We start from the raw sequence: 17,046 nt of genomic DNA, 5'->3' as shown, positions 1-17,046 counted from the left end.
TGGCCCCCAAACGCTGCAAACCTAGAAGTAAGTGTTCTGGTTTGCAAACGTTTTTTGGAAGCTGAACGTCTGATGGGGGTTCCATGGCTTCCAATTGAGTGCAGGAAGTTCCTGCAGCCAAGCCTTGGTTTTTGGAAGTTGAACAGACTTCTGGAACGGATTCCATTTGAGAACCAAGGTACGACTGTATTTATTAATTTTTTGATGAATTTCCAGATTGGTTTGTCCTCATTATTTTCGACCCAAGGGTCTGTTTTAAAGGGTAATGACAAACTGTTATGCAAGTTCACAAGTGTGCTAGTTCTGGTTTCTGCAGACATCTTCATTAATGACCGTAAAAGAAAGTAAACAATGCCTTGTGTAATTCCGGGGTAGTAAATTAGGAGTTGTTGACCTGTGGTAGGAAATGGACTTGGAAAAGAGGCAGGATAGTAAACCATAAAATGAGAAAAACATGCAGGGAAGGAGGGGGTGTGTGTGTGGAATCTTGAACAACAACATTCAGTGGGAAGGCAATAGCATGCTTGAAAAACAATAATTCTGCTAAACAGCACAAAATGATAGTAGGCAGGAAGTTTGATAAGACCACACAGAGCAATACAGTGACAGAACAGTAAGATAGCAGAGTTTCTGTGGTGAGTCATGGAAATAAAGTCTACACTGTTCTGGAGGAGCCTTGGGTAGAAAACAGCACATGGCACTAGTTATCTCAGCAAGGATATACATAAATTGGAACAAATTATTTTCAGCGCATTCTCAACAGACTGCATTCAAAATCGCTTGCTTCTGTCACTGGAATATTAGAGTCCCTTACTACTCTTTGAACATATTCTTTGTGTTGAAATTAAAAAAAAAGACCCTTGGTTTCTAATTTGTGTAGCTGGAAAAGGTATAGGAAACAGAATATCTTTTTGAGGATCAATATATATGTACGACAATTTTTGTGGCATTTTTACACATGGAAGATTCCCCCTATATTGTAAAGAATGAGATGCTCTGCTTCCACTCTTTTGTATGCTCAGCAGAGAGCCAGCATGTACCCATTTTGGATAAGAATAATGATATTTAATAAATATCCCAGGAAGCATCCAAGCATCCAATGGACAAAGCATACTGTCCATTTCCCACTTAAAGAAACAAATTAAGTAGTAATCTTTTCCTCTAGTGATAAGGACATAGGATGTTTAGTCTCTCAAGACTGATCAAATGAATAAGAAATTCTTCATATGAAATTACATAAAGGGGTTTTGATTTGAGATCCAACTTTCTCCCTCTCTCCACAAGAGCCTGCCCAATGTTTAATTACAATGTATTGATTCTTTACTTACACAGAAGCTATTATACGTGCACTACTCAGGGGATACTCTTTGCCTTATGTTACACTAACACACTGCTTCTGTTAAAGTCCTGCATTTAAATTTTCCCACGCTCAAAATACTCTGGCATAAGAACTGTACATTCACAGCCAGCATTGGAGGGGATGTAACCAGCAGCTGCATACTTATCATTACTATTTCCTAGTGGCAGTGTACAAGTGGTGGTTAGGTCAATCCAGAAAAAGCATGGTGTGTGAGGACACAGAGTGCCTTCTGGTTCATGACAGGCACCTGAGAGATGGAGGACCCATGGAAGCTGATGCAAGCAATCATTGGGAAAGGGGATTCTGTGGGAAAACCATGACTGTCAAAGTTAATTCATAGGAACAAAACAGCCTTGGATTGACCTATGTGGACTGGACTGACCCTATGTCTCAGGGCTGCTGTGATGTTAACAGGAAGACCACAGAGGTCACCCTGAGCTGTGTGGAGGAAGGACAGGATAAAGTGTAATAAACATTTTAGAATGGCAGAACTTCACAGGAACAATACCATGAGTTATACAACTATTTGAAGTTCTGGTCTAGGAATCCATTTTAGAAACAATTTCCATGCAAAACTTATTTCTGCATGTAAGAGTAAGAGTAGCAGTTATTAATCAGCAGCTAAGTGGTGTGGATGTTCAAACTGCAGTGGGCAAGGCCTCCACTAGGATATGCAAAACAAACAGAAAGGAAGCCTCCAGAAATTTCACAAGTGATAATAAATTATTTTCCCTTCCCTTGCTATTTCTTGGATGCTACTCCTGAACAGAAACCAAAGTATCAGACCATCCAGGTATCCCTATTTTCTAGGGTTATCCCTGATTTAGAGAAGCCATCCCAGTTTCTAATTTGATCCCAGAATATCCCACTTTTCCTTCGGATGTCCTTATTTTCATTGGAGAAATGTTAGAGGATATGGAGTTATTCGACCCCCGAGCCATCTGAAGGCAATGCTGTATAGGGAAGTTTTTTTAATGTTTATTTGTGTTTTTATATATGTTGGTAGCTGCCCCAAGTGGCTGGGGCAGCCCAGTAAGATGTGTGGGGTAAAAATAGCAAAATTATCATTATGAAATGGGACATCCCTATTTTCATCGGAGAAATGTTGGAGGTGAAATTCTAATATCAGGGCTCATTGGTGCTGCCCACAGCAAGATACTTTCTTGATTAGTCTCCCACAAGGATATCTAGCACTTTTGACAGATGGGAGACAAGGCAACACATATTGACTAACAACCTGCATTAATCTTTTCTAGAGGCACCATTTCTATAGGAAAAAGAAGCTGCCACTCCAGCTTTCCCTGCTTCTAACTGGTGCTGCAACACTTGACCAGAAACAGAAAGCATGCACATTTAATTTATTTGTCTTAGATATTTGTACCATGTCCTTTAGAGCAGACATCTCTCACAAGCCCCTGCATGTTTCTATTCTCTTAAACAGCGCACATTCTAAGCGAGTAGCATCAATATTTATGATACCTCATAGGTAACACCACTGTCAGTGCCAGCATCCCATGGTATCAGATCTTGAATTACTCTCTGGACCCATCCGCATTCTTTGGTGCAGAGATCTTCAGCCGAAAGCCCTACATTCCAGTCAGGACTGGGGCCTAGCATGGTAAGGAAAGACATCAGATGACGTGTTCTGTCCACAGAAAATTCAGCAGAGGGAGCAGCTCTTCTGCAAATGAAAAAGAGGGAAATGGCTCAGCTAAATATTGCTGCTTGAGACGATTAGCGAAAGAGAGTTGCACTGTAAACCATAAAACATTTCCGGGAGAAGAGTCAAGCCAAAGTTGACACAACACTTCCCACAAAGTGCTTTTAGGATCAGTGGCAGGTAGCAGAATTCCTTACTGTACCTGAAACTTAGCAATAAATGATTGATAAGGCAAACTGCTTGATAATGCTGTTGTTTTGTATACTACATCCTTTACAACAGCAAAACAACCACATGCATTTAATGAAATGGCTTTTATTTCATTCCAAGTATTCTTTTATGAGTGATTTAAGTCACTAGCAAAGGAGACAAAAGGATGGCTTATTTTAATTGCGGCAAAATGTTGGTTTATAAACTGCAGGTAATTTCTAAAGACATATATTCTCACCGCAATTTTAGCTGGGATTTAACAAAAGCATTCAGACTGGCAACATTTTCAAAAGTAACATTAGTTAGATTTTAATGCTCAGGCCTGTGTGAGATTTATAGCATTAGCTTGTAAATGTTGTAGCCAAGTATTGTGCAAGTTTCTGCCAAAGTACATTCAAAGTGATAAGCAGCACACCCGAATTCTTGAGGTCTTGCCAAGGATTCCCTTAAGTAGAGGATATGTTACATGTGGAATCAATCAGGTTGTTTCAGTAACAACATCCAAAGGTCTTCAGTGATTGGCAGACCAACTATCCAGTAGATGAACTATCCTTGCTAGGCACCAAACTATTGCAACTATTTCTCCATATTAACATGTGCATAAGCAGTGCCTGATCCCACAGGGTTTGTGCTGCTGTAGAATCCTGTTCTTGCCAAACCTAACAGTGACAACTGGCATCTGCCTTATCTGTCAGGCAAAATGTGCTGTTATCTAAAGCCAACGCAGGATTGTGCCAGCCTCACAAGAACCACCAGGCCCAAAAGGGTTCAAGGAAGGAGTATAGTTATGCCATCAGATGTCTTCCTACCCCTTCGCAGCCATCTCTCGACATGTGGCAAATGTTCTGCCATATGGTGTTGGAGACAGGTAGGGCAGACATCAAGGGTTGGCATGGTAGGGCATCCACTGAGGCCTAGAGCTTTGCAGAGGGCCCACCATTGACTTAAGATGCTGGGCCAGTTTCCCATTTCTTGGTAGAAATTCTTGGCAGCAGTGAAATGAAGAGAGCACAGCGGAGTAGAGCTCTGTTGCATCCTCAGCACCTCTCCTATTGATGTTGGAGTCACAGGAACTGCCATATGTTTCCAAGTTTGAAAGACACCTGGAACAAAGCAGCAACTCTGTTGCTCACCACAAAGCCTGAGAAGAGTCCCCACAGATCACACCAAAGGCTTTTCTAATCCAGCATCCTTTATTCCAAGAAAACCACGAGAAAATAAAAAGAAATATCATAGCTAAATCTCTACTTTATTACAAAATCTCCCATGAATACAATACATATTATAAGATATGAACCAGTGCTGGGCTGACAATTTCCCAAAAGTTATTAAAGGGGAGAGTGAAATTTCAGTGAAATGTTCATATGTGGGATACAGCTTTTTATTGCATCTACCTTAGGGCCATATTCAACTAAATTACTGCATCAGTGAAAGCCGGCAAGGTGATTCCTTCCCGCATCCCGTGCCCTGCCTATACTCTGCCCAAATCTGATCTGGAGGGTCAGGGAAACCCCCAGAATGGCACAAGAGGGGAGGGGAGGGGAGGTTGGTTCATTGGGCAAGCAGAAATACTTCTGCTAATAGAGTGTTCTCCTTAGTCCTATGTTCAATGCAACCTTGCTGAGGGATGTTTGCGAGTGTCCTTTCTTTCATTCTATCAAACATTTCACTAATGGTCTGTACTCTGCATGGAATCGGGGCAGATCTACAATGGAACTAATGAAGTTTAAGCTCCAGGGCCCCAAATTCCGGAAGGGCCCCAGAAGTGACTTTAGTCCAGATTGCTTCAAAATTTGGGGTCTACAGAAGCCAATTTGAGAGGCACGACACAGATTGGTTATTTTTGTTGTTGTATATATTTCATCAACCCCCGAAGTTTGAGAGTCAGTAGCACAGATGTTGGAAACGTAGGGTGATCCGTCATGGAACAACCCCACTGAAGAAGACATCAGTGGTTACCCAGACCTCATAGATGGTTGCGAAGGGATCGCCAGAACAGGTCAAGCTTCAGGGCCCCGAAAAGGTAGGTCCACCACTGTATGGGATAACTCCTCCCGTGGTTTTTTCCATTTCAGAAAGTGTGGGCAGTCAGGGATGTTGCAGAGTGCTGGCGAAATGCTTACTGCATTCATGCAACATTTTTGAATAGGCCAGTTTGAGATTAATAGTAGAATTTGAGGCCATCGTTAATAAAGTTCACCATCACTGAAAAAGAGACATTTAGTCCTAAAATATAATAAAAGTGATTTTGGCATATAAGTGGTGTATTTAATAATAATAATAATAGTGATAACAATAATAGTAATAGTAGTAGTAGTAGTAGTAATAATAATAATATCATTGAAATATTTAAAAAATATTTTAAAAATCAGTTTTAAGAAAAGAATAATTTATGCTAATGTTAGCAGTCTAATGTATGGACAAAACATACACTCAGACATACTTCTGTTCTGCAGCGGATACGTCTAACTGGACAGTTAAGAGTTTTCAAAATTCTTCTAACATTTTGTAAATAGTAAAACTCTTTGTGTCCATTTTTAACATTGTATTGAGAATTGAACAGATAAATCTTACTATACGTTTACATTCTCTCTCTCATTGACCTGTCTTTTCATTGTGTTTGGGGCAGGAAATGGGAGTGGCCTTTTCTTCTTCCATCCCACATTAACGTTGCCAGCCTCAGGGCCGGCACAGAGTCACACCATTTTGGCTGGCAAGCTGAGGAAACAAAGAGGCTTTCGCTATGGTGCACCCAGTATTGACATCTGCCCTCGCCACACACTGCTGTCCTCTGCTATACCAGCAGAATCTCACAGATTTGACATCGACTACCATGATGGAGCTTTCTGTCAGCTTGTGACAAGTGTCATCTTGTCAACATGCCTCTATTTCTATCATTTGGAGTGATACTCATACTATTTCTTATGGTTCTTCACCTTGGATTACACCCTTAATTTTTTTTTACAAAAATGGTAAAAAGAACAAGGAAGGTAATCAAATTCTGACCACGTGCTTCTCTGTAGCAAACAAGTATATTTTCTCTTTTTGAGAAATACGTACTGTAAGCTTTTTGAAGAAAGCTTCACAGAACTTGGATTTTGTCCCTGTCAAGCATGCTAGTATAGCCTTAGTTCAAATTCTGTTTGTGTCTTCATTAGAGGCCTCCAAGGAGAAAATGTGACCAATATTGGGCAGCAAGACTTGCAAGATGGATAGGTCACCATACCTGCTACAGATGAAAAGACTTCTGATGTCATCTCATCCATCACCTGGCAGCTATGATAAGATTGCTCTTTTCTTTGAAGTGTTTCAGCCACTTTAATTCTAATGTCTCAAGCCATTAGTGTTCAGTTGTTGCTTCCCGTGAACAAACATGTCTCTTCACTTTGATGGATGGAAGAGCACCAATTGAACTAAATACAAAGATTTTCGAACGATGTAGCAGGTTCGGGATTTTCGGCTGCACAGATTGGTTTTTAGAATTGTTGCGATGGAGCAAACTCTGTGAAAATCAATAGTGTTTGCACTAGGATCTTCACAGCACTGCAGTTTGCACGTTGCTTTTTCTGGAATAGTCTTCTGAAATAAATGGGGAATGGCTGGGTCCAGTATTGGGGGGAAATACAATGCTAGGAATGTCAACTGGATGAGTATTTGGAAGGGATTTCCTTCTCAGCTACTCCACCACAACCTTTTATCAAGGCTTTTAAAACATCTCCCTCTAAATCGTCATCATAATCTATACATGTTTCTTCCTATTAAAGAAAAATCACTAATAGAGACATGTTTTCAGCAGTGCTATTATTATTTACTTTTTCTGATTTTGGACTTGCAAACACCTCAAGGATTTTTACTAGCACCATACTTTGCCAAGAAGCAATATTAAGCAGCCATTTCTGCCAGCAGTTCTGGAGATGTGGCAGTTCCTTACCCCGATCCTTCATTTTTATTTAAAGCATTTATTTTATATTTATTTTAGCATTTATTTAGGACATCCAACAACAGTGTTATCCTGGCAGCTCACAAATAAAAAATAACAAAATACAATTCTAAAATTCAATAATATAAAAGAATAGCAGCATAACTATTTTTGACACACTTGCAGTCAAAATCTGTTTCATGGTATAGTCAACATACATGACATGCAAACACTGGTTCTTTACGTTACATTAATACATTAATGGGGAGAGGTATCTTATTTGCACCTGAAGCAAAAAGACAAAATGACACCACCTCCTCATGCAGGTATGGGGGCATTGCCCTCCACTCTCCCATGGTTTTTTAATGTATCACAATCCCATGAAATCTGTGCCACATTAAAAAGCGTATCTGGCTGTATACAGATTCAGGGTTGGCATCACGAAACAGCAAAGGGCATTTGCCACAGGGAACTGGGAAACATAGTAATGGACTTCATCCCAACTAATCATAATCAATTTATTTTACAAGGCTGGCCTCATCACTTCTCTGCATTATGCTGGTGCCAGTAATAAAACCGTAACAATGTGAGAAAATAGACTCCGTCTCAGTTTCAATGATAAAAATTATTCAATTTATTAATACAACCGGATGTGCATTTCTCTCCAGAAATATAAAGAACCAGGCAATAACTCACTTCACATCAGCTAACTCCATGTCATTACGTTTCACGAGTATGGCACTGTTATTTTTAGATGGAAGATAAAATCATCAGGACAAGGTCTTATCACATCCTGTAATATAATTTAAATGTACTGTTTCACAGTAAGAATAATCAAGCTGCCACGGTTTTAACACTAAAAAACCCTTCCATTAATTATGTAATCTGAAAGTGGCAGATGGAAGGAAAACGAGGACAGAATTACACATTTCAGTCTGATGTGTGTCTTGTTGAATAAAAAGAAGAAGAGAACCCAACCACTTTAAGTTGTTTCAAGGAAAGGAAGTTGCACGTCATAAAATGCGGCTCCCCCAGGGAGTTTTAACTATGTAGCAGTATGCCACTAACATTAATTATATTTATTTTGCTCATCATCTATACAGCAGATTGGTTGCCTGATATCTGCAGATTGGTTGCCATATCTGTTGTACAAGAAGAGACTTGCACAGTTTAAAATTTCATCTTACAATATTTTGGGACTGAAGAAGACGCCCTCGGCCAGATGGCCAACCGCTATGGTGTCATCGGTTAGATATATAGATGACTAAACATACGGCTGCTGCTAACATTGATTAAATATTCTGGCTCTTTAGCACAACAGAGAGTACGCTGAACTACCTCAGGGAAGCCAAGCCTAGGGCATCTTAGGCTAAACAAGTCAAGTTGAGTCACAGAACTCTACCTCACTTGCCATTAAAAAAATAAACAGAAGCTCAGACTGAGCATTCTTACTGAACATTTTTACTTGGCCAGCGGGATTATGTGCCTGCTTTGACAGACTTCCTATAGACTCCACTTCTTTAATAACCGCCCCCCCCTCTTATTTCCCGCAGAGCTCTTATACAAGCATTTCTCTTAATGCTGGAGCAGTGGTACTGCAAGAAGGATGGGGTACATTTTTGACCACCGTGCCAAGGCAAGGCAGCATCTATTTCATTCCTTGTCTTATAGTCACACAAGAAGCTGTGAGATTATTATCCCTAATTTAGAGGTGGGGAACAGGCTGATACCAAGCATGAGCTACGTCTTTCAACAAAGGGGCTCCCAAGTATTCATCAGTGTACTGAATTTGTATACACAGTATTAACAGAACAAAATAAAACAGCAGTGGTCCCCCAACGCCTCATGCTCAGAAGACTTGGAAAAAAGCTGAGTGTCTTAGTGGACTACTAAATGGTTGTTTTCTGCCTGTTGTAGCAACTGTGATGAGCTGACCTATATGCTGTATGTTTTATTGTTTATTTTATTTTTTTATAAGTTGTATTTTATTGTACTATGATTTGAATTCCATAGAATTTGAACAATAACATACAATATGAAAGAAGCAATACAAATTAAAATCAATATGAATCTTTAATGGGTGTTCATTCTCCCATCTTCAACTACAAGTCCACAGAGACACTGTGGACCACCTGGATGAAGCTTGCAGACCACAGTTGGTCAATGGACCACAATTTCTGGACTCTTGATAAAATCCAATGTTTGTTTATTTATTGCACTTATATCATGCCTTTTCTACTAGGAGCTCAAGGTGGCATGCATGGTGGTAGTAGTAGTAGTAGTAATAGTAATAATAATAATAATAATAATAATAATAATAATAATAATAATAATAATAATTTTATTATTTATACCACACCCATCTGACTGGGTTGGTTCTCCCCTTCCCTCATTTAATTCTCACAGCCCTGTGAGGTTATTTAGAACACAATATTTTTGCTGCCCCTTCATGGATCACTGCCTTGCCATGGCGAAGGGGCTTGAATAACTCAGAGAAGCTATCAACTATGCCGTGCAGGGCACGCAAGATGGACAGGACATAGTGGAGAGTTTTGACCAAATGTGATCCACCTGGAGCAGGAACCGGCAAGCCACTCCAGTATCCCTGCCAAGAAAACTCCATGGACTGCAAGAAGATCAAACCTATCCATTCTGAAGGAAATCAGCCTTGAGTGCTCACTGGAAGGACAGATCCTGAAGCTGAGGCTCCAATACTTTGGCCACCTCATGAGAAGAGAAGACTCCCTGGAAAAGACCCTGATGTTGGGAAAGATGGAGGGCACAAGGAGAAGGGGACAACAGAGGATGAGATGGTTGGACAGTGTTCTCGAAGCTACCAGCATGAGTTTGACTAAACTGCGGTAGGCAGTGGAAGACAAGAGTGCCTGGCGTGCTCTGGTCCATGGGGTCACAAAGAGTCGGACATGACTAAACGACTAAACGACTAAACAACAACAACAACAACAACACTTTTGCTGCACCAATTTTATCAATTATAAATATCAGAGAGATAGAATCTAGAACCACATGCTTATGGGACTTTCCCAGGCTCTTCTATGAGAATGGGTGCCAACATTTCTCCCATGTTTCCATTTCATATTTTAAAAAATCCCTGCACATTGATGACTTTGGGTCCTCTCAACCTGGGAGAAGGAAAACAAAAAAGTCTGTGGTAGAATCAAAGCTTTGTAAGACAGCACTGCAGATACACAGACAGGGAGCAATTGCTCGCTTTGCATTTGACAGAGAATGTGAAGGAAAATGGGGAGTTTGGGATGAGGAGTATTGAATGTGATGACCACAAAATACAAGAAAGGGCTTATATTTTGCACTCAAAGTAATCTTACTGAATGCCAGTATTATATATAGAGGTCTTCCAACCTCACATTCAGTCAACAAAAATATAGTGCCTTTTAGCTAAGGCTCTCTATTTTATGGAGGTACAGACAGGTCAGGCAATTTCCCCTGAGCTAATCCTAGGGATATGTGAAAAGTCTATTAGCATGTGACTCTCTCCTGGCCTGCTGCACCTCTCCAACAATAGAAATGTAAGACTTGGGAGCTGTAGCAATAAATAATTTTTCTTCGTCCATCTTTCCTTTCTCGCTGTAAGGCAGAGGTCAAGGAAAGAGTTAAAGTGGTGGAATTCTTCTGCCGGCATGAACAGAGCTTTTCATTCCCCAACATAATTTATAATGCACAAAGGAAAACACACTGCCAGACATCCCGGGATGCCATTTCAGATTTCAATCACGCTGAGTGGGAGGGATTTGCAGGCCCACCCTAGGCTGCATTCAAGGCTAACTGGTAAAGCAAAAAAATAGTGCACGTCGCAAGCATTCGCTGGGCTTGTTTTATACACTTTATATAGCAAGGCGAACCAACGTCTCAGGGACCATTCGATTTTCCTGATAGTAATCCAGACATCAAAGGTAAAGTGAGCTGTAATCATAAGTGCTCTGGATTCACGGTGAAGTTTGCACCATTTAGCAGCCAGGGCTCATAAGTTATAGATCACATGATGGGCTCAGGCACAACATGAAGTGTTGATTATTTTCTTCCTAAGTAAGGCTTCTCCCAAGTACAGTGGAATAGCGCTGCGCCACTGCCCTCCCAACAGCAGTGTCGATGCCATAAATCAGGGTGGTCTAGGGCAGGAGATGACGGCTTCAAGATCAGGGCTGTGCAGGTGCACTAGTGTGAGTGTTGGATTGGCTCTGTTAAGGCACCTCTGAAATCCCAACCTGGCTGCCACTTCAACACAGTCCCCATGAACGTCAATGACGCTGCTGTAAGGAGGGCAGAAGTGCAGGACTACTTCACCATGCCAGCTGCTCCTCCTTCTCCGGCTTTGATTAAAGTCATTTGAAATTGACTTTTACAAGCCCTAAACATTCTTTTCTGAGCTTGGCTTGGGAGAAATTTGAAGGCAATATACCCAGTGTGACACCTGTCTACTTGACTCTATTGCATGCATCACAATGAAGCTAATAACACACACATGCGTTTATAACTAATTCCACTTCCATCCACTGTTTGCAGTTTCTTCTGTTTTCTGTTTATCTTATCCCCCGGGTGCCTGGGAAAGTATACTCCAGTGCTATCATAAAGGCGTCTGCTGAACAGAGAGGGCTTGGTGTGCCCTCAAGTGCTGCTATCTGCACTTCCCAGAGCACTGTGACACTCCTTCCAGCTTAGGCTCTTTACTCACACACCATACTCCAAGGTTGTAGTGGTTGTCAGGAGGGATCGTCACTCACCTGGAGCGAATGCTACTTAGCCAAGTGCATGACTAATTGCAGCCATGCTAATTAAGCAAAAGAGCCATTCTGTGCTAATAGACTAGTGTGCTGATTTTATTTATTCATTTATTGCTATTACAAGGGCTGTTCTGGGAACTGAAGTAGATCTTGCACAGTAATCTTGATTTGTCAAGTTTTACAGTGACCACCCCTCTGCCCCCTGCCCAACAGTTTATTCGCTAAATCTCAGGGGCAGAAGTTTCCCCCCACCCTTCAACAGGAAAAAAGAGAAAGCAAAGGGGCCCCAAAACTGAATCCAAAGTCTAAGTGTTCTAAAATCTTGTTGCTACCAGAACATATCAAAAAGCATATTAAGAGAGGGAGCTCAAGAAGTCATTTAAGACAGCAGTAGCAGAAAGGGGTCCCACACAATTTTGTACTACATGTTGACACTTGATCATAGTCAGCTCAACCAACAAAAAGAGACTGAGAGCTAGGTGGACCACGCTGTCAATGGGATTATGAAAATACTGGTACAGGTGAACCACTGGCGGAGAAAGGCGGGTGCGGGGGTGCGGTTCACACCGGGTGTCAGCCATGAGGGTGGGTGACATCACCGCTCCACCGCCAACCTCACCCCACGCTCACTGCATGGGTGGCACCCCCAGACACTTGCTGCATGGACAGCGGGCCACTAGGGACAATGCTGCCCTAGTGGTCCCTCCCCCACGCTTGCCATGCGGCGGCTAGCCCCACCCCTAAGGGCTGGCTAGCCCTGCCCCCATGCTGCTCCGGGTACCGGGGCAGGTAGCTCCGCCCCTGAGATGAACCAGCCCACACATCTCAATTTCTTAAATAAAAACACTTAGTGTGCCTGGTTGAGAAGAGTCCTAACTTTATTTTCTTTAGAGCTGTACAACTGTCTATAATATCTGAAAAGTAAGAGATAGCAGAAGCCAGCCCTGAAGCTTTTGCCAGAACAATATAGCATCCTTCCATCTGAAGGACAATCTATTTTATAAGCAGCGACAAGCCTGCAATTGTATTTTCACTCCCTGTGTAATCTCAAAAGATGTCAGACATCATGGCGCCTTTATTAAGACTTAAAACACCTCACCTCTTTCAGCATCAAGTACTTTTCCAAAGCCTTTCAGAACTTCTAACATGCCTGGGTTTTTACCTGACTGAGAGCTGGATGTAGAACAGGAAACTAATTTAAATCTTAGCAAGTTCCATTACATTTTGCACTACTTGCTTTACAAGCATTTACATAAGTGCTGACAGAATCGCAAACAGATTTCTAAAGAAATCAGATGGAGAAAGTGCACACATTAGTAGGAACAGACTGAAGGATGTTTTGGCCAAAGGATGGGCAACAGATGGTCTGAAAACAACCTCGAAACTGCAGCCATAAATGTGACAGAGGAGGAAAGAAAATAAAGACAGGTTGGTACAATTAAAACTTTGCTTTACAATCAGCTGGCCATTGCTTTCAATAGTCAATTGAATCAAGTTCATATGGTGCAGGATGTTGGCATGATTGGGAGTTAAACATTCAAGTGAGAAATCTAATATAGCCTTCAGTGTGTAATTGTGATCATTTTTCCTCCTTATTGACATTGCATTTTAAATAGAAATGTAATCACATGAAGCCAACTTCATCTTTGCTGTGGAAACCTATAACAGATATGATTTCCCCCCTTTCTCTTGGCATGTAACACAATCTTCCTTAATCTTTTGTGATGGAATCTCCTTTTTATTTATTTTACTGTTGACGGATGTACCATCTGAACAAATAAAGAACAAAACAGATTCATACTGCTGCCCATGAATTTAATTTCTGAACATTATTCATGGTTCTTAAAACAATAACTTCCACAGCTTCCACACATAATTGGCATTTAAATGCCAACCCATAGTTTTCCCACATTTAATCCAGATTTACCTTTTCTAGTGAGAATCCAATAAGTTTTTCTTATATATATAAATGTGGCCAATGACCTAATTACAACATTAAGTACCCTGAATGAGCAAGTTTCCTCTCCAGGAGATATCATATTTCTAACCCGCCCATCACTTGGGGCCAGGTGGAGATGTAGAATATAAAACCCCAACACAGTTGGTACATAATGCTAAGATAAACCAGATATTAGCATGAACGTGCAAGCATGTATGCTCCTGGAGAGGATATTGTGGCTGATGGCTCCTCTTCCCAGCCTGATGCTGCTATGCTTTTCTGAGCTAATGTATGGTTTGTTTAGCTTGTCATCTTTACCCTGGCTCATGGTTTGTCTCACTCCAGATTCGTTCTTGGTTTACAACTTGTGGTTTGTTTAGAAGTGTCCCTCTATCCAGTTCTCCTGGCTAAGCCAACTTTCCATGGGGCACTTCCTCCTCCTCGACCCCTGAGCCTGTGCTGGATAACGCTATATCAAAAGCCCAGGTGGACACAGTCAGAGTCGTCCTCAGCTTGTCCATCCAATACTACAAGCCCACATGGCACTCTAATGCAACAATCAATTAATGTCAACAAATGGAGGTAAACTGCTTATGTGCCAGTTCTGAAATTAATTAAAGCTGGAAGACAGACAGAGCAAAATGAAGAGAGCCAACCTGCCAAAGAATAATGAAATGGAGCTGGGGAAATCCGTTCATACCTAGCTTAAGTAGGGAACCATATCATTCAACAACCACCTTTTTAGTAAAACACAGGGTTCACAAAGTTGGCTTTTGTAGTTGCAAGTTATAGTACATAAGTTTTCCTTTCTCTCCCTTTTAATTCTTTAGGTGTTTTTTTCATTATGTATCACTGTTTCACACTCTTCTATTCTTGACAACATTAAAGAGATGCTTCCATGCTAGACATACACTGGCTATAAAATGATTTTTAAAAGGAGAAAAACAGCTGAGCTAGGCACACTAGCCTGTTGCCATAGAGACAAGGGACTGTCTTGTCTTCTTTCTTTTCTATAATTCCCAAACTGAGAAAATATTTCCTTACTGCCATGCCATGCACTTTTTTTTTTTTTTTTGCAAAATGTTAGTGCATTCAGACTAGTTTGACAGCACTGGGCTCTTAACAAAGAAGTACAGTATCCATAGTAAAACTTGGCGGGGGAAGGAGCATAGATCAAAAGGATGGGTTTTTATTGCGTTAATTTCTTTTTTAGAAAACCTAAACAAAATACTACGTTCTCTTGCGCAGCAGTGGCATCCAAAACAGTGTGCAATAATTATGAAAACCATAATACTATCAGCAAAAAACAACAACAGTTAAACATTTCAAAACATAATAAAACTCTGCTCAAAGCCAGCACAGCCAAAATGTAACACAACAGGTGCAATGAATGCAGCAGAAGCCCAGCAGCAAAATCAACTCCTTGAACAAGAACCTAAGAAGAACCTGCTGATCAGGCCAATGACCCATCTAGTCCAGCATCCTCTTCTCCCAGTGGCCAGCCAGATGCTTGGAGGAAACCTGCGAACAGAAGCTGAGCACAAGAGCTCTCTCCCCTCCCGTGGCTTCCAGCAACTGGCATTCAGAGGCATGGCTGCCTCGACTGTGGAGGCAGGGCCATGCTAGCTAGTAGCCAGCAACAAGCCCAGCACTAAAAGCTTTTCTTCTTTTAACATGATCACCTATAACTAGAGAGCCAGTGTGGTGTAGTGGTTAAGAGCGGTAGACTCGTAATCTGGAAGGGAAAGGAGAAGGAGAAGGAGAAGGAGGAGGAGGAAGAGGAGGAGAAGGAGAAGGAGAAGGAGGAGGAGGAAGAGGAGGAGAAGGAGAAGGAGAAGGAGAAGGAGAAGGAGGAGGAGGAGGAGGAGGAGGAGGAGGAGGAGGAGGAGAAGAAGAAGAAGAAGAAGAAGAGGAGGAGTTTGGATTTGATATCCCTCTTTATCACTACCCGAAGGAGTCTCAAAGCGGCTAACAATCTCCTTTTCCCTTCCTCCCCCACAACAAACACTCTGTGAGGTGAGTGGGGCTGAGAGACTTCAGAGAAGTGTGACTGGCCCAAGGTCACCCAGCAGCTGCATGTGGAGGAGCGGAGACGCGAACCCGGTTCCCCAGATTATGAGTCTACCCTCTTAACCACTACACCACACTGGCTCTCACCAGGAGAATGTTAGGCGCTTTGAGACTCCTTCGGGTAGTGATAAAGCGGGATATCAAATCCAAACTCTTCTTCTTCTTCTAGTATATGCTCTATAAGGCATTGCTTGGTTTTGGGGTTTTTAAAAAGCAAGGAGCAGCCTTGGGTTGGGGTGGGGGCATCTGAGTCATGACCATGGCATTTAAGAAATGGCTTTTAAAAACACATTTTGTCCTAAATACAGCCGTACCTTGGAAGCCGAACAGAAGCCATTCCAGAAGTCCGTTTGACTTCCAAAACATTCGAAAACCAAAGCGCGGCTTCCAATTGGCCTCAGGAAGCTCCTGCAGCCAACCAGAAGCCGCGGAAGCCCCACCAGATGTTCAGCTTCCCAAAGAATGTTCAAAAACACTCACTTCCAGGTTTCGATTGTTCGGGAGCCAAGACATTCGAGAACTAGGCTGTTCGACTTCCAAGGTACAACGGTATTGTCCTTTTCCAATGCAGCCCAGTGTCAGGTCCCTGCCACTGCGCAATGCCAGGCATTGTCTCTTCCCCATCACATTGCTACAGATTGCTCCACTTCCTTGAGATTTTTCCCTTCCTTGGGCCTGGACTGCAGGAGGCCATTGGGCAGCCCAGCAGGCTTCATGAATTGTGGTGTGTGGTGGAGCAAGGGGCACCCTCGGCTCCCAAAAGTACTGATCAGAGTGCTTGGCTGTTGTTGCTGCCTACAATGAAGTTGTTGCTATCCATCTGTCTTGGGAGACAATGGAGGAGTGTGCCTTTGGGGATTAGGTCAAGCTGTTGGATGGTTGCAATGCTTGCTGTGGCTGTGGAGCCCAATGTGGGAGAGACATGTTTTGTTGCAGCTGGGGCAGCGAAAGTCATCCAGTTGTGCTGCTGCAGATGCACCATGACATTTCTCCTCTCTGCGCTCCTCCCAGCTGTCAATTCTCCTCTGGTCACTGCTGTGATTCATGACTTGACTGTCTGTCTCCAGGCACTGGGGTCATCTGCAAGGGATTCCCACTGATGTCGCCAACCTTCATGCCACATTTGCA

At 42.1% G+C, this 17,046-nt stretch overlaps 1 protein-coding gene across 1 annotated transcript in view; it reads right to left on the bottom strand.

Annotated features, from left to right (window-relative positions):
• The window catches only part of SPON1 (spondin 1), a 282,486-nt gene that overhangs the window by 19,250 nt on the left and 246,190 nt on the right, over window positions 1-17,046 (bottom strand). The window contains exon 8 of the mRNA XM_081198312.1: window positions 2,840-3,041. Within this exon, the coding sequence (XP_081054438.1) occupies window positions 2,840-3,041 (202 nt within the window). The remainder of the gene's footprint in view (window positions 1-2,839; window positions 3,042-17,046) is intronic.

This window comes from Podarcis bocagei (genome assembly GCF_964188305.1).
Source record: "Podarcis bocagei genome assembly, chromosome: 1".
NCBI classification, from domain to species: domain Eukaryota; kingdom Metazoa; phylum Chordata; class Lepidosauria; order Squamata; family Lacertidae; genus Podarcis; species Podarcis bocagei.
The sequence above is the reverse complement of the archived record's forward strand: the minus strand, read 5'-3'. Positions and strand labels throughout refer to the sequence as shown.